The sequence below is a fragment of the Pseudophryne corroboree genome, chromosome 1 (genome assembly GCF_028390025.1).
Source record: "Pseudophryne corroboree isolate aPseCor3 chromosome 1, aPseCor3.hap2, whole genome shotgun sequence".
NCBI classification, from domain to species: Eukaryota; Metazoa; Chordata; class Amphibia; order Anura; family Myobatrachidae; genus Pseudophryne; species Pseudophryne corroboree.
The window spans coordinates 377,269,016-377,287,912 of NC_086444.1; the positions used below are offsets into that span (position 1 = coordinate 377,269,016).

At 46.7% G+C, this 18,897-nt stretch overlaps 1 protein-coding gene across 2 annotated transcripts in view; it reads left to right on the forward strand.

Annotated features, from left to right (window-relative positions):
• The first annotated feature begins 346 nt into the window (after window positions 1–346).
• Window positions 347–18,897, forward strand: part of GCN1 (GCN1 activator of EIF2AK4) — a 194,420-nt gene continuing 175,869 nt past the window's right edge. The window contains exon 1 of one of the 2 annotated variants that reach the window (XM_063913142.1): window positions 347–450. In XM_063913142.1, coding sequence (XP_063769212.1) covers window positions 433–450 — 18 coding nt within the window. In that variant the 5' untranslated portion in view covers window positions 347–432. Of the gene's footprint in view, window positions 451–555; window positions 739–18,897 lie in introns of those variants that run through there. The other variant, XM_063913143.1, reaches the window with a different exon arrangement.

Genomic DNA, 18,897 nt, shown 5'->3' on the forward strand with positions numbered 1-18,897 from the left:
ACGTTGCCGCTAGCCCCGCCATCTTACACTGCACTAGTCCATGTTGTACAACCAGAAAACACAGGCAACTTGCCACACTGACTACAAATCCCAGCCTATCCTACACAGGGCAAACAGTAATTATTGTGCAATTAACTATAACTGGAATCTAAAACTATAGCCTACTCAAAGTACATATATGCACAACACCAGTTAAAGCGTATCTAGTACATGTATCTAAGGAGGACAGGCAGCAGTATACACATGATGCTACCCATGGGCCCCCATGTGGCCGATACCAATGAACAGTTAGTACACTCGCTGCGCTGCACGCCTCTAACACACAAACGATGTGGCGGAAGTGACGCGCCCGGTAGGCGACAGCAATAGAAACAATGTGCAACTTAATGGCGGAAGTGTGCTAGAAGTGCTTCCTGGGTTACAGCCGGTAAGATGGCGACGGACACGCAGGTGAGTGTGGTCCCGGCAATACTGATTGGTGCGTGTACTTATACACGTGTAACGCAGGCTCTGTGTTGCCGGTGTGCCCCCCTGGGCACGGTGACAGTGGCTGCAGGGGTGTGTGCTCAGCGTAGCTTATAGTCACACAGCTGCCGGCATAGTTTGGGCTGTGACTCGGGCTCCCACACTTGCTGAGACTGCCTGTTAACAGTGTGTCTGTGGGATCTGCCAGTCCCAGTGGATGGTTGCACAGTCTGTGCCTATTACCAGTAGCTACACACAGAGCAGACCTCCATGGTTAGTGTGTAAAGAGCTGTCTCTGTAAAGGCCACATCATTAATTGTTCAACGTTCATGGCATGCCAGGCTCTAAATCTATATCACAAATGCTGTATGCCCATTTTAAATAACGCAACATGTATGAAACAATATATAGACATTTCTCTATCGTCCTAAGTGGATGCTGGGGTTCCTGAAAGGACCATGGGGAATAGCGGCTCCGCAGGAGACAGGGCACAAAAGTAAAGCTTTTACAGATCAGGTGGTGTGTACTGGCTCCTCCCCCTATGACCCTCCTCCAGACTCCAGTTAGATTTTTGTGCCCGGCCGAGAAGGGTGCAATTCTAGGTGGCTCTCATAAAGAGCTGCTTAGAGAGTTTAGCTTAGGTTTTTTATTTTACAGTGATTCCTGCTGGCAACAGGATCACTGCAACGAGGGACAGAGGGGAGAAGAAGTGAACTCACCTGCGTGCAGGATGGATTGGCTTCTTGGCTACTGGACATGAAGCTCCAGAGGGACGATCACAGGTACAGCCTGGATGGTCACCGGAGCCACGCCGCCGGCCCCCTCACAGATGCTGAAGCAAGAAGAGGTCCAGAATCGGCGGCTGAAGACTCCTGCAGTCTTCTTAAGGTAGCGCACAGCACTGCAGCTGTGCGCCATTTTCCTCTCAGCACACTTCACACGGCAGTCACTGAGGGTGCAGGGCGCTGGGGGGGGGCGCCCTGGGAGGCAAATGAACACCTTTAAAAAGGCTAAAAATACCTCACATATAGCCCCAGAGGCTATATGGAGATATTTACCCCTGCCTAAATGTACTAAATAGCGGGAGACGAGCCCGCCGAAAAAGGGGCGGGGCCTATCTCCTCAGCACACGGCGCCATTTTCTGTCACAGCTCCGCTGGTCAGGAAGGCTCCCAGGTCTCTCCCCTGCACTGCACTACAGAAACAGGGTATAACAGAGAGGGGGGGCAAAATAAATGGCAATATATTAATATAAAAGCAGCTATAAGGGAGCACTTAATCATAAGGCTATCCCTGTCATATATAGCGCTTTTTGGTGTGTGCTGGCAGACTCTCCCTCTGTCTCCCCAAAGGGCTAGTGGGTCCTGTCTTCGTATAGAGCATTCCCTGTGTGTCTGCTGTGTGTCGGTACGTGTGTGTCGACATGTATGAGGACGTTATTGGTGTGGAGGCGGAGCAATTGCCAAATATGAGGATGTCACCTCCTAGGGGGTCGACACCAGAATGGATGCCTTTATTTGTGGAATTACGGGATAGCGTCAACTCGCTTAAGCAGTCGTTTGCCGACATGAGGCGGCCGGACACTCAATTAGTGCCTGTCCAGGCGCCTCAAACACCGTCAGGGGCTGTAAAACGCCCCTTGCCTCAGTCGGTCGACACAGACCCAGACACAGGCACTGATTCCGGTGGTGAAGGTGACGAATCAACCGTATTTTCCAGTAGGGCCACACGTTATATGATTTTGGCAATAAAGGAGATGTTACATTTAGCTGATACTACAGGTACCACTAAACAGGGTATTATGTGGGGTGTGAAAAAACTACCAGTAGTTTTTACCGAATCAGAAGAATTAAATGACGTGTGTGATGAAGCGTGGGGTGCCCCGATAAAAAACTGCTAATTTCAAAGAAGTTATTGGCTTTATACCCTTTCCCGCCAGAGGTTAGGGAGCGCTGGGAAACACCTCCTAGGGTGGACAAAGCGCTAACACGCTTATCAAAACAAGTGGCGTTACCCTCTCCTGAGACGGCCGCACTTAAAGATCCATCAGATAGGAGGATGGAAAATATCCAAAAAGGTATATACACACATGCAGGTGTTATACTACGACCAGCTATTGCGACTGCCTGGATGTGCAGTGCTGGGGTAGTTTGGTCAGAGTCCCTGATCGAAAATATTGATACCCTGGACAGGGACAATATTTTACTGTCGTTAGAACAAATAAAGGATGCATTTCTTTATATGCGTGATGCACAGAGAGATATCTGCACACTGGCATCACGGGTAAGTGCTATGTCCATTTCGGCCAGAAGAGCTTTATGGACACGACAGTGGACAGGCGATGCGTAGAGGAGTTATTTGGGGTCGGTCTATCGGATTTGGTGGCCACGGCTACGGCCGGGAAATCCACCTTTCTACCTCAAGTCACTCCCCAACAGAAAAAGGCACCGACCTTTCAACCGCAGCCCTTTCGTTCCTTTAAAAATAAGAGAGCAAAGGGCTATTCATATCTGCCACGAGGCAGAGGACGAGGGAAGAGACAGCAACAGGCAGCTCCTTCCCAGGAACAGAAGCCCTCCCCGGCTTCTACAAAAGCCTCAGCATGACGCTGGGGCTTCGCAAGCGGACTCGGGGGCGGTAGGCGGTCGTCTCAAGAATTACAGCGCGCAGTGGGCTCACTCGCAGGTAAATCCCTGGATCCTGCAGATAATATCTCAGGGGTACAGGTTGAAATTAGAGACAGAGCCACCTCGCCGTTTCCTGAAGTCTGCTTTACCAACGTCCCCCTCAGAAAGGGAGACGGTTTTGGAAGCCATTCACAAGCTGTATTCTCAGCAGGTGATAGTCAAGGTACCTCTTCTACAACAAGGGAAGGGGTATTATTCCACTCTTTTTGTGGTACCGAAGCCGGATGGCTCGGTAAGGCCTATTCTAAATCTGAAGTCCTTGAACCTGTACATAAAGAAGTTCAAGTTCAAGATGGAGTCACTCAGAGCAGTGATAGCGAACCTGGAAGAAGGGGACTTTATGGTATCCTTGGACATCAAGGATGCGTATCTCCACGTTCCAATTACCCCTCACACCAGGGGTACCTCAGGTTCGTTGTACAAAACTGTCACTATCAGTTTCAGACGCTGCCGTTTGGTTTGTCCACGGCACCTCGGGTCTTTACAAAGGTAATGGCCGAGATAATATTTCTTCTTCGAAGAAAAGGCGTATTAATTATCCCATACTTGGACGATCTCCTAATAAGGGCAAGGTCCAGAGAACAGCTAGAGATGGGTTTAGCACTATCTCAAGAGGTGCTAAAGCAGCACGGATGGATTCTGAATATTCCAAAATCCAAATTAATGCCGACAACTCGTCTGCTGTTCCTGGGGATGATTCTGGACACAGTTCAGAAAAAGGTTTTTCTTCCCGAAGAAAAAGCCAAGGAGTTATCTGACCTGGTCAGGAACCTCCTAAAACCAGGAAAGGTGTCTGTACATCAATGCACAAGAGTCCTGGGAAAAAATGGTAGCTTCTTACGAAGCAATCCCTTTCGGCAGATTCCATGCAAAGGGATCTGTTGGACAAATGGTCAGGGTCGCATCTTCAGATGCACCTGCGGATAACCCTGTCGCCGAGGACAAGGGTATCCCTTCTGTGGTGGTTGCAGGAGGCTCATCTATTGGAGGGCCGCAGATTCGGCATGCAGGATTGGATCCTGGTGACCACGGATGCCAGCCTGAGAGGCTGGGGAGCAGTCACACAGGGAAGAAATTTCCAGGGAGTGTGGTCGAGCCTGAAAAAGTCTCTTCACATAAGCATTCTGGAACTAAGAGCAATCTACAATGCTCTAAGCCAGGCGAAACCTCTGCTTCAAGGAAGACCGGTGTTGATCCAGTCGGACAACATCACGGCAGTCGCCCATGTAAACAGACAGGGCGGCACAAGAAGCAGGAGGGCAATGGCAGAAGCTGCCAGGATCCTTCGCTGGGCGGAGAATCACGTGATAGCACTGTCAGCAGTATTCATCCCGGGCGTGGACAACTGGGAAGCAGACTTCCTCAGCAGACACGACCTTCACCCGGGAGAGTGGGGACTTCATCCAGAAGTTTTCCACATGCTATTAAACCGTTGGGTAAAACCAATGGTGGACATGATGGCGTCTCGCCTCAACAAAACACTGGACAGGTATTGCGCCAGGTCAAGAGATCCGCAGGCAATAGCTGTGGACGCGCTGGTAACACATTGGGTGTACCAGTCGGTATATGTGTTTCCTCCTCTGCCTCTCATACCAAAGGTATTGAGGATTATACGGCAAAGAGGAGTAAGACTAGTGGCTCCGGATTGGCCAAGAAGGACTTGGTACCCGGAACTTCAAGAGATGGTCACGGACGATCCGTGGCCTCTACTTCTGAGAAGGGACCTGCTTCAGCAGGGTCCTTGTCTTTTTCAAGACTTACCGCGGCTGCGTTTGACGGCATGGCGTTTGAATGCCAGATCCTAAAAGGAAAAGGCATTCCAGAAGAAGTCATTCCTACCTTGATAAAGGCAAGGAAGGAAGTCACCGCGAAGCATTATCGCCGTATTTGGCGAAAATATGTTGCGTGGTGCGAGCAGCGGAGTGCTCCGATGGAGGAATTTCAACTGGGTCGTTTTCCTACATTTCCTGCAATCAGGATTGTCTATGGGTCTCAAATTGGGATCTATTAAGGTTCAAATTTCGGCCCTATCAATATTCTTCCAAAAAGAATTGGCCTCAGTCCCTGAGGTCCAGATTTTTATCAAAGGAGTACTGCATATACAGCCTCCTGTGGTGCCTAAGGTGGCACCGTGGGATCTAAATGTAGTTTTAGATTTCCTCAAATCCAATTGGTTTGAACCACTAAAGAATGTGGATTTGAAATATCTCACATGGAAAGTGACTATGTTACTGGCCCTGGCTTCGGCCGGGAGAGTATCTGAACTGGCGGCTTTGTCTTATAAAAGCCCTTATTTAATTTTCCATTCGACATAGGGCAGAGCTGCGGACGCGTCCGCATTTTCTCCCTAAGGTGGTATCAGCGTTTCACCTGAACCAGCCTATTGTAGTGCCTGCGGCTACAGACGACTTGAAGGACTCCAAGTTGTTGGACGTTGTCAGAGCCTTAAAAATATACATTTAAAGGACGGCTGGAGTCAGAAAATCTGACTCGCTGTTTATACTGTATGCACCCAACAAGTTGGGTGCACCTGCTTCTAAGCAGTCGATTGCTCGTTGGATTTGTAACAAAATTCAACTTGTACATTCTGTGGCAGGCCTGCCACAGCCTAAATCTGTTAAGGCCCATTCCGCAAGGAAGGTGGGCTCATCTTGGGCGGCTGCCCGAGGGGTCTCGGCATTACAACTCTGCCGAGCAGCTACGTGGTCAGGGGAGAACACGTTTGTAAATTTTTACAAATTTGATACCCTGGCAAAGGAGGACCTGGAGTTCTCTCATTCGGTGCTGCAGAGTCATCCGCACTCTCCCGCCCGTTTGGGAGCTTTGGTATAATCCCCATGGTCCTTTCAGGAACCCCAGCATCCACTTAGGACGATAGAGAAAATAAGAATTTACTTACCGATAATTCTATTTCTCGGAGTCCGTAGTGGATGCTGGGCGCCCATCCCAAGTGCGGATTATCTGCAATACTTGTACATAGTTATTGTTAACTAATTCGGGTTATTGTTTAGGAAGCCATCTTTCAGAGGCTCCTCTGTTATCATACTGTTAACTGGGTTTAGATCACAAGTTGTACGGTGTGATTGGTGTGGCTGGTATGAGTCTTACCCGGGATTCAAAATCCTCCCTTATTGTGTACGCTCGTCCGGGCACAGTACCTAACTGGAGTCTGGAGGAGGGTCATAGGGGGAGGAGCCAGTACACACCACCTGATCTGTAAAAGCTTTACTTTTGTGCCCTGTCTCCTGCGGAGCCGCTATTCCCCATGGTCCTTTCAGGAACCCCAGCATCCACTACGGACTCCGAGAAATAGAATTATCGGTAAGTAAATTCTTATTTTTTTAGATATACATAATAGATTTCAGTAACCACCTGATTGGGACTTTGGAGTGTGTGTATAATCATAGCCTCAGTGCTAAACTCAACTTTCTGTGTATGAATGACTACTTCACGCAATAATGTCAAAATGTTAGCGAATTTTGTTATTAGGCAGAATTTGATTATATTGTAATCAATCTGATGAAAAAAAAACGAAAATATAAACACAATACAGCACTTTAGCGGTACTCCATTCAATCCAGATAAAGGTAAAACAGCTGGTGCCCTCCATAAGTAACGAGGTAAATCCACGTCACCACATACGCGTAGCCCAAGTAGGCGTAACTCAGCTACTGAATAACGACAGGAGTCTTGCTTCCGCTACGGAAGTAAGACTCCTGTCGTTTTTCAGTAGCTGTGAGTGCCGCCTACTTGGGCTACGTATATATATGGAGGGGAAGCAGTTACCATACCGCGAGTCGTGATCCCGGACGTCACAATGCCGACGCCGGAATCCCAACTAGCGGTGAAATACTGCCGCCGGAATCCCGGCACCATAGGCTTTTCTCCCTCTATGGGTGTCCACGAACCCATAGAGGGAGAATATAACCTGTGGCAAGTGCAGTGATCCGCAAGGGGCTTGCTAGTGCTCGCCCCTCTGCTGGCACACCCGTGGCTGGGATACTGCTGTCGGTATACTGACGGCTGGGATCCCGGGTGCTAGTTTTTCATACCGATCCCCAGTATGCATTGTTGTATTGCTTTGGGGTTAGTGCCCGGAGGTATTCCATGGATTCACTTGACTGCATCTCGCATGGCACTTATGTCAGGAGATGCAGTTTATTGCACTTTATGCCCAGGGTTTAATTGCGGTAAACTGCATTTTTCGACTTAAGTGCTGGGCATGATATTGTTAGCACATGTGGAAGGTGTGCAAAGAAATCCTCTAGTTATGGGTATAGAGCTCAACTAAATGATTAGCTATGGGCACTCATTCCCAGCACTAAACAACATTGCATTCAATTAAACCCCTCTTCATGGTGCTCATAGTCTTATATATTTTGTTCAGATAAGTGAAGAAGTCAGTAACATGCATACTTACAAAGTGTATCTGTTAACGGCAGCCGTATCTGAAATCCTCATAGATAAACCCTTCAGTTTAAGGTAAATATGTTTGTGCAGGCCTCTAAAGGGCCCCATACACTAAAACGATAATGCCCGATATATCGGATGAAATCGGGCATTCTGGAGTTGTATCCGATCTAATGCGTGTTCCCGTGAGCATCGGATCCTCCAGATTGACCGTGCTGCACTAGCGATCATGTCCGACTCCGCAGGCATGGCTGGGATCGCGCAAGATACATTGTATGCAAAACCACAGCATACGATGTTTCTTGGGCGATCCTGCCCCCCGGGAAGCTGCCGGGGTGATCGCCTGCGACATAATGATCGGACATGTCACATAAGTGTATGGGGTCCTTTAGATCTGTAAGAGATAACAAGCCAATCTGTTGTAGTGTTTGTTGCATATTTATTATTATTACTAAAATTCAACAATGAAACACTCATAGGGGGAGATTCAAATGTTTGAAAAGTCAGTTGGGAGTCTGTTTTATCCTATCTAATAGACAGGAAAAAAACAGACACCCAACCGACTTTTCAAACATTTGAATTTCACCTATTATGTTATAAAAATAAAAGATCAACTAGGGTTCACCGAGCCAGCAGGAGATACACATGAAGGAAAGATCTGGTTTTTATAATCTGTGGCTTTAATGCATGGGTCTTCAACCTGTGGCCCTCCAGATGTTGTGAAACTACACATCCCAGCATGCCTTGCCTCCGTTTTAGCATGCCTTAATAGCAAAACTGTGGCAGGGCATGCTTGGATGTGTAGTTCCACAGCAGCTGGAGGGCCACAGGTTGAAGACCTATGCTTTAATGCTATAAAATACCAGAAGCAAAAGTGGAGGCCACCCTACATGTTTCATTGTGGAGACTTCATCAGGAGTGTGACCTCCCATATCTGTCCTAGATATTCATTGCATGTCAGTGATTCCATGAAAACACTTGTTTAGTCTCTATTGTGTTAAATTATATGGACAAAGAATCAATAAACTTTGGGATTAATCCTGAACCCATGCATAGGTTTACTATAAGGATCGATCTGTAGAATGAGAAACATACTTGTGTGTAGTGTTAATATCCAATAATATGAAAGAATGTGCTGGCTACAATATGTACGTAAAAGAAAACGCAGGACAAAGATGAGCTCATAGTGGGATTGGATCAGATACACCAAAAAAATGTAATCCAGATGGTAATTTGGTGTGCTTATCTGATCAACAGTTGAAATGCAGGGATATCAGTTATCTGTAATATGCAGGACTGCACTGTAATGGATATTATCTGCTGAGTCACAGCAAACTAGAATTAAAAGGCAAAAATCTCATCATGTGTAAAATCCCGTTATATTAGCAAGTGAATAAAATAAGCTTCAATAATGACGCATACATAATAAAATAGTAAAACACGCTTATCTGTGTAGTAAACACATTTAACAGCAGGCATGTGTAGATTCCAGCTCTCAGCAACCAGCAGGTCCACTCATCCCACCAGACTGATGTATTGTGCGACATCTTGATGCAGCATTAGGCTTGTGGGGAGGCAGAAACCAGGTAAGTGTCAGAAGTGGGTTGGGCCCACCTCTTATGACGTTCTATCAAACAAAACGCGTTGAGTAGCCTTCATCCTGTTTCTGACACCTGCTGTGCGCTGTCAGCTGTTGCAAAAGAGTCACACTTAGGGCTGCCAGATCATCTTTTTAATAAAGTACACATGAATTACACAGATTCTGTGGCTGTCTCCATTTCACCTGGTTTTAATCAGCCACAAAACCTGTGTAATTCATATGTTTCCCTTATTAATGGGATGATCTGGCAACCCTAGACTCGCGCTTCATCAAGAAGTCCCACAGTACATCACTTCTGGTTAGATGAGTGCACCTACTGGTTGCCAAAAGCTGGAATCTACAAGTGCCTGCTGCTTTTAAGTGTATTATTATATGTATGAGTCTTTATTGAAGCATTGTTTTATTAAATTGTTAATATAAAAGGGATTTTACACATGCTATGCTCCTTGCCTATTAATTCAATGTTGCTTAGGCTCAGCAGAAAATATCCATCGCATTGCAATCTTGCATATTACAGATAACTGATATCTCTCCACTTCAACTGTGGATCCAATAAGCACACCACTTTTATATTTCATGTACACAGATTACCATCTTGTTTATATTTTTTGGTGTGTAAGATCATATCACAATATGAGCGTCTTTGTCTAAATTTACATTTTAGATTTATTTATTCTCAGCTGGTGGAGAAATTTCAAAGACAACTGTCAACTTGTATATCCTTTAGATTTATATGTGAACAAGTACGTGTATTGTATAAAATATATTAGTCTTCACACTAGGCTGTTTCAGTGGGGCACCGCCTCCTACTCGATTTTAAATGCACAAAATGACTCCCCACTGGAAAAGCCTGCACTCTGCCATTCCCGATTTCGGCCACACAGTGAGGGGAAGGCTTGGGGCAGCCCAACATGTCTAAGTACTTTGCACACCCCCAAGAATGACAAAAATGGGGCCATGCCACCTCTCCGGCATGATTTCCACCCGCCGGCGCTCTGCTTGCTGTTCACTTTAGAGTGAACACTATGTATACGTAAATGGGTATAGTTTTTTTATTTTATTTTTATAACATCAGCACACATAACAGAGATTAACTATTGAATACAAACAGCGTTGTATAACAAGATTGAGTAATAACAAACAAGTTATTAGGACTATCCATGCTACTGATTGCATAATGGGCATATTGTGATGTGTCTGCAGCTTACTTTCAGTCAAAATGTAAAAAGTTTTAAATATTGTTTGTTGATAAAGGAATTCTCCATCTGAGTTTGGGTTCCAACAGTACTTTCAGATGCTGGTTGTTTGGCCCTTCACTTTGACTCCCAGATTGTAGTGTCCCCACCACTTGTGATCTGGAGCTAGCTAGCTACTTGGTTCTTTTAGTCTGTGCTTCCACTCACCCACTTAGATAGGCAGATGAAGGACTACAAACAGTATCTGAAATCTGAGGTCACATATGTTAGCTTGGGACTCCTACTCTTTGCCTCTTGCTGCTTTGCATGCATAGCCCAAGATGCTTTATTTTTAGAAGTCTTTAAATAAAAAGCTTAAGGACTTGTCAAGCATTTGACTTATGCACTAGTAATCATAATACCCAGTGCCTACCCTCTTTTTTTTTTAAATCTGTTAATGTTTTACATGTTTATTTTTATATTATGTGTTTATATCTGAAATCTAAAGTAATTTGAGTCAATTTGGAAAAAAGTGCTATATGAATAATTATAATATTATATTGGATTCTTTAAAGTACTGGCAACCAATGTAGTGACTGACAAAGGTGCAGTAGTTCATCACATAGGAAAATTGCAGGGAAGAACCAATAAGAGGAGTCTTGCAACGATGCTATATATTTCTAAGTGCTTTGCTATATATTTCTTAGTTCTTTGCTATATATTTCTCTAACGTCCTAGTGGATGCTGGGGACTCCGTCAGGACCATGGGGATTAGCGGCTCCGCAGGAGACAGGGCACAAAAATAAAGCTTTAGGATCAGGTGGTGTGCACTGGCTCCTCCCCCTATGACCCTCCTCCAAGCCTCAGTTAGGTTTTTGTGCCCGTCCGAGCAGGGTGCAATCTAGGTGGCTCTCCTAAAGAGCTGCTTAGAAAAAGTTTTTAGGGTTTTATTTTCAGTGAGTCCTGCTGGCAACAGGCTCACTGCATCGAGGGACTTAGGGGAGAGAAGTCAACTCACCTGCGTGCAGGATGGATTGGCTTCTTAGGCTACTGGACACCATTAGCTCCAGAGGGATCGAACACAGGCCCAGCCATGGAGTCCGGTCCCGGAGCCGCGCCGCCGACCCCCCTTGCAGATGCCGAAGATGGAAGAGGTCCAGAAGCAGGCGGCAGAAGACTTTTCAGTCTTCCTGAGGTAGCGCACAGCACTGCAGCTGTGCGCCATTGTTGTCAGCACACTTCACACAGCGGTCACGGAGGGTGCAGGGCGCTGGGGGGGCGCCCTGGGCAGCAATGTATAATACCTTTTTATGGCTAAAAAATACATCACATATAGTCCTTGAGGCTATATGGATGTATTTAACCCCTGCCAGATCTCACAAACTCCGGAGAAGAGCCCGCCGAAATAGGGGGCGGGGCTTATTCTCCTCAGCACACAGCGCCATTTTCCTGCTCAGCTCCGCTGTGAGGAAGGCTCCCAGGACTCTCCCCTGCACTGCACTACAGAAACAGGGTAAAACAGAGAGGGGGGGGCACTTTTTTTGGCGATATTACTATATTTAAGCTGCTATAAGGATACAACACTTATATAGGGTTGTTCCCATATATATTATAGCGCTTGGGTGTGTGCTGGCAAACTCTCCCTCTGTCTCCCCAAAGGGCTAGTGGGGTCCTGTCTTCAATAGAGCATTCCCTGTGTGTCTGCTGTGTGTCGGTACGTGTGTGTCGACATGTATGAGGACGATGTTGGTGTGGAGGCAGAGCAATTGCCGGTAATGGTGATGTCACCCCCCAGGGAGTCGACACCGGAATGGATGGCTTTGTTTATGGAATTACGTGATAATGTCAGCACATTACAAAAATCAGTTGACGACATGAGACGGCCGGAAAACCAGTTAGTACCTGCCCAGGCTTCTCAGACACCGTCAGGGGCTGTAAAACGCCCTTTACCTCAGTCGGTCGACACAGACCCAGACACGGACACTGAATCTAGTGTCGACGGTGAAGAAACAAACGTATTTTCCAGTAGGGCCACACGTTATATGATCACGGCAATGAAGGAGGCTTTGCATATCTCTGATACTTCAAGTACCACAAAAAGGGGTATTATGTGGGGGGTGAAAAAACTACCTGTAGTTTTTCCTGAATCAGAGGAATTGAATGATGTATGTGATGAAGCGTGGGTTAACCCAGATAGAAAAGTGCTAATTTCAAAAAAGTTATTGGCATTATACCCTTTCCCGCCAGAGGTTAGGGCGCGCTGGGAAACACCCCCTAAGGTGGATAAGGCGCTCACACGCTTATCAAAACAAGTGGCGTTACCGTCTCCTGATACGGCCGCCCTTAAGGATCCAGCTGATAGGAGGCTGGAAACTACCCTAAAAAGTATATACACACATACTGGTGTTATACTGCGACCAGCCATCGCCTCAGCCTGGATGTGCAGTGCTGGGGTGGTCTGGTCGGATTCCCTGACTGAAAATATTGATACCCTGGATAGGGACAGTATTTTACAGACTTTAGAGCAATTAAAGGATGCTTTTCTTTATATGCGAGATGCTCAGAGGGATATTTGCACTCTGGCATCGAGAGTAAGTGCGATGTCCATATCTGCCAGAAGAAGTTATGGACACGACAGTGGTCAGGTGATGCGGATTCCAAACGGCATATGGAAGTATTGCCGTATAAAGGGGAGGAATTATTTGGCGTCGGTCTATCGGATTTGGTGGCCACGGCAACTGCCGGGAAATCCACCTTTTTACCTCAGACCCCCTCCCAACAGAAAAAGACACCGTCTTTTCAGCCGCAGTCCTTTCGGTCCTATAAGAAGCGGGCAAAAGGACAGTCATATCTGCCCCGAGGCAGAGGAAAGGGTAAGAGAGGGCAGCAAGCAGCTCCTTCCCAGGAACAGAAGCCCTCCGCGGGTTCTGCAAAGCCCTCAGCATGACGCTGGGGCTTTACAAGCGGACTCAGGAACGGTGGGGGGTCGACTCAAGAATTTCAGCGCGCAGTGGGCTTGCTCACAGGTGGACCCCTGGATCCTGCAGGTAGTATCTCAGGGTTACAGGTTGGAATTCGAGAAGTCTCCCCCTCGCCGGTTCCTAAAGTCTGCTTTGCCAACGTCTCCCTCAGACAGGGCGACGGTATTGGAAGCCATTCACAAGCTGTTTTCTCAGCAGGTGATAGTCAAGGTACCCCTCCTACAACAGGAAAAGGGGTATTACTCCACGCTATTTGTGGTACCGAAGCCGGACGGCTCGGTAAGACCTATTCTAAATCTGAAATCTTTGAACCTGTACATACAAAAATTCAAGTTCAAGATGGAATCACTCAGAGCAGTGATAGCGAATCTGGAAGAAGGGGACTTTATGGTGTCCCTGGACATAAAAGATGCTTACCTGCATGTCCCAATTTACCCTTCACATCAAGGGTACCTCAGGTTCGTGGTGCAAAACTGTCATTATCAGTTTCAGACGCTGCCGTTTGGATTGTCCACGGCACCTCGGGTCTTTACCAAGGTAATGGCCGAAATGATGATTCTTCTGCGAAGAAGAGGCGTATTAATTATCCCTTACTTGGACGATCTCCTGATAAGGGCAAGGTCCAGAGAACAGCTGGAGGACGGAGTAGCACTAACCCAAGTAGTGCTGCAACAACACGGGTGAATTCTGAATTTTCCAAAATCTCAGTTGACCCCGACAACACGTCTGCTGTTCCTGGGAATGATTCTTGACACGGTTCAGAAAAAGGTGTTTCTTCCGGAGGAGAAAGCCAAGGAGTTATCCGAACTTGTCAGGAACCTCCTAAAACCAGGAAAAGTGTCTGTGCATCAATGCACAAGAGTCCTGGGAAAGATGGTGGCTTCTTACGAAGCAATCCCATTCGGCAGATTCCACGCACGAACTTTCAGTGGGATCTGCTGGACAAATGGTCCGGATCGCATCTGCAGATGCATCAGCGGATAACCTTATCGCCACAGACAAGGGTGTCTCTTCTGTGGTGGTTGCAGAGTGCTCATCTGTTAGAAGGCCGCAGATTCGGCATACAGGACTGGGTCCTGGTGACCACGGATGCCAGTCTGAGAGGCTGGGGAGCGGTCACACAGGGAAGAAACTTCCAGGGAGTATGGTCAAGCCTGGAGATGTCTCTTCACATAAATATACTGGAGCTAAGAGCGATTTACAATGCTCTAAGCCTGGCAAAACCCCTGCTTCAGGGTCAGCCGGTGTTGATCCAGTCGGACAACATCACGGCAGTCGCCCACGTAAACAGACAGGGCGGCACAAGAAGCAGAAGAGCAATGGCAGAAGCTGCAAGGATTCTTCGCTGGGCGGAAGATCATGTGATAGCACTGTCAGCAGTGTTCATTCCGGGAGTGGACAACTGGGAAGCAGACTTCCTCAGCAGACACGATCTACACCCGGGAGAGTGGGGACTTCATCCAGAAGTCTTCCACATGATTGTGAACCGTTGGGAAAAACCAAAGGTGGATATGATGGCGTCTCGCCTCAACAAAAAACTGGACAGGTATTGCGCCAGGTCAAGAGACCCTCAGGCAATAGCTGTGGACGCTCTGGTAACACCGTGGGTGTTCCAGTCAGTGTATGTGTTTCCTCCTCTGCCTCTCATACCCAAAGTACTGAGAATTATACGGCAAAGGGGAGTAAGAACGATACTCGTGGCTCCGGATTGGCCAAGAAGAACTTGGTACCCGGAACTTCAGGAGATGCTCACGGAAAATCCGTGGCCTCTACCTCTAAGACGGGACCTGATTCAGCATGGACCGTGTCTATTCCAAGACTTACCGCGGCTGCGTTTGACGGCGTGGCGGTTGAACGCCGAATTCTAAGGGAAAAAGGCATTCCAGAAGAGGTCATTCCTACACTGGTTAAAGCCAGGAAGGAGGTGACTGCACAACATTATCACCGCATTTGGAGAAAATATGTTGCGTGGTGTGAGGCCAGGAAGGCCCCCACGGAGGAATTTCAATTGGGTCGATTCCTACATTTCCTGCAAACAGGATTGTCTATGGGCCTCAAGTTGGGGTCCATTAAGGTTCAAATTTCGGCCCTGTCGATTTTCTTCCAGAAAGAATTGGCTTCAGTTCCTGAAGTCCAGACTTTTGTAAAAGGAGTACTACATATACAGCCCCCGGTTGTGCCCCCAGTGGCTCCGTGGGACCTTAATGTAGTTTTGGATTTTCTCAAATCCCATTGGTTTGGTTTGAGCCACTCAAATCGGCGGATTTGAAATATCTTACATGGAAAGTAACCATGCTACTGGCCCTGGCTTCAGCCAGGAGAGTGTCAGAATTGGCGGCTTTATCGTATAAAAGCCCATATCTGATTTTCCATTCGGACAGGGCAGAACTGCGGACGCGTCCTCATTTTCTGCCTAAGGTGGTGTCAGCGTTTCACCTGAACCAGCCTATTGTGGTGCCTGCGGCTACTAGCGATTTGGAGGATTCCAAGTTGCTGGACGTTGTCAGGGCATTGAAAATATATATTTCAAGGACGGCTGGAGTCAGAAAATCTGACTCGCTGTTTATACTGTATGCACCCAACAAGCTGGGTGCTCCTGCTTCTAAGCAGACGATTGCTCGTTGGATTTGTAGCACAATTCAACTTGCACATTCTGTGGCAGGCCTGCCACAGCCTAAATCTGTCAAGGCCCATTCCACAAGGAAGGTGGGCTCATCCTGGGCGGCTGCCCGAGGGGTCTCGGCATTACAACTCTGCCGAGCAGCTACGTGGTCGGGGGAGAACACGTTTGTAAAATTCTACAAATTTGATACCCTGGCTAAAGAGGACCTGGAGTTCTCTCATTCGGTGCTGCAGAGTCATCCGCACTCTCCCGCCCGTTTGGGAGCTTTGGTATAATCCCCATGGTCCTGACGGAGTCCCCAGCATCCACTAGGACGTTAGAGAAAATAAGATTTTACTTACCGATAAATCTATTTCTCGTAGTCCGTAGTGGATGCTGGGCACCCATCCCAAGTGCGGATTGTCTGCAATACTTGTACATAGTTATTGTTACAAAAAAATCGGGTTGTTCTTGTTGTGAGCCGTCTGTTCAGAGGCTCCTACGTTGTCATACTGTTAACTGGGTTCAGATCACAAGTTGTACGGTGTGATTGGTGTGGCTGGTATGAGTCTTACCCGGGATTCAAAATCCTTCCTTATTGTGTACGCTCGTCCGGGCACAGTATCCTAACTGAGGCTTGGAGGAGGGTCATAGGGGGAGGAGCCAGTGTACACCACCTGATCCTAAAGCTTTATTTTTGTGCCCTGTCTCCTGCGGAGCCGCTAATCCCCATGGTCCTGACGGAGTCCCCAGCATCCACTACGGACTACGAGAAATAGATTTATCGGTAAGTAAAATCTTATTTTTTGCTACATATTGAGGGAGATGTACCTATTCTGGAGATGTTTCATACATTTATGTAAAGGGGTTTGGATACAGACTGACCCAGGGGCATATGTCTAAGCCTTGGAGAGTAATAAAGTGAAGAGAGAGAAACTACCAACCAACCAGCTCTTAACTGCTATGTTACATGCTGCGTTTGAAAAATACAATTTGCAAAGGAGAAAAGACAACTCTAGTTTTCTGGGGCACTCTTTTCACTCACTCATCATGAAAACTTTTCCATATACCGGACTAGTGATATATATTCTTCTATCCTTTGGGATCGAACCAGTGCCTTATTTTCTATCCCCCCCACCCCCCCCCCCCCAAAAAAAAACTTTTTCTCTTTTTGTCTTCTTCTTTTTTTCTGTATTTGAAAAATTACAGGAGCTGATTGGATGGTAGTTTATCTCTCTCCACTTTATCACTATCCATGACTTAGTACATCTGCCACTCTATGTGGGGAATAAAGGACAGTTCTGAGTTAATATCACTTTGTGTACACACGGTGAGATATTTTCTTTCAATTTTGACTATATAGTCAAAATCGCAAGAAAAGTTAGTGCAGATCGCAAGGTGAAAGTCACCTTGCGATCCCGATGCGCGGCCCCGCCAGGTCGGCATCGCAAGAAAAGATAGACTGTGCAGGCAAGTCAATCCTTGCTAGATCGGTGTACTATCTAGTTCATCTCAAATGTCAATGACATCTCACGTAAGCCAAAATCTCACATAAGCCAAAATCGTAAGCACACATAGTCCATATCTCAAGAAAAGTTAGTCAAAATCTGTGCTACCTGGGCTCCGGGGAGTTCAAGGGAAATCGCAAGTAAAAATCGGGCATAGCAAGGATCTCACCGTGTGTACACACCCTTATTAAAGTCCATACACACTTAACGATAAAATGAGCGACGTCGCTCATTTTCCCCCTCCTTGAGCGACGTCGCTCATTTTATCGTCAAGTGTGTATACCGCCAGCGACGACCGATGCGCGGCCCCGCGGGTCGGCAACGATCGTCGCTGTCGGTAGGGCATGCATGAAGGATGTGGACTATCGTCCACGACCTTCATGTAGGGCTAGCGGGGGCGTGACGTCACTGAGCGATATGAGCGGTCCCGGGAGGGGGAAACATTAGACGATGTCGCTCACAGGGCGACATCGTCTAATGTGTATGGACCTTTAGAAAGCTCAAAGGTAAATGTTTATTGTTGTGTTGTTAACAGAAATAGAGATGGCATGTGAGGAGATTTTGTTGGCTGGTGAAAAGATGAAGAGCTCAGAGTTTGAAATACGTAGTTAACGGCAAGAGAACATCTGAGGTGAATTGGCAGAAAGGTGTTCAGTAACACAGGGCAACACATATGGTGAAATATGCAGAAGGAATATATGTGCATTTGGGTGTCATTCCCATAGAGGTGAAACTGAAGCTCATAGGAGTTTGTTAGGAAAGGAACAGTTTGTTGCCTATTTCAGGAGATGCTATTTCATGTTGGATCTTGTCGTTGAAGTAGGAAGCAAGAGGTTCATTATATATGTTCAACAGTCACAATGTCGGCATTGTTGTATATTGTCGACATGTTCCTGATGTTGACATTGACCAGGCCAGCATTCAGCATGTTGACACCGATGTTATGGGCAGTATGGATGGAGCAATGTTTAGCATTACTACCTCACAGCACTGAGGTCGTAGGGTTCCGCTTCCAGCATGGCCTTAATTATTTTGTATATTCTCCAAATGCTTGCATGGGTTTCCTCCCGGTACTCTGGTTTCTTCCCACAACCCAAAAATATATTGATAGGTTAATTGTCTCCAAGCAAAAATTAACACTAGGGTTTTATGTATGTGTGTATACATATTGGTTTTGTTCTCATTCTGTTCCCAAGCCTAACCCTAAGCCTCCTGGAAATGTCAACATAAATGATGTCAACATTTTAACCATGCAGGAAAAAGAAAAATGCAGGTGCACACTCTAAGCACGAGGAATACTGATAGTCAAAATAATTTTGATAAACTCTTACAATTAACATGGAGTATAAGTGAAGTTCTTAGCATATGTTTAGCCAAAAATGCAGGGCCCATGCACCTTGTCAAGGTGAACTTCATTAGATTGTTTCTGAACATCCTTAATACTAACACATTATAACAATTTTTCTGAT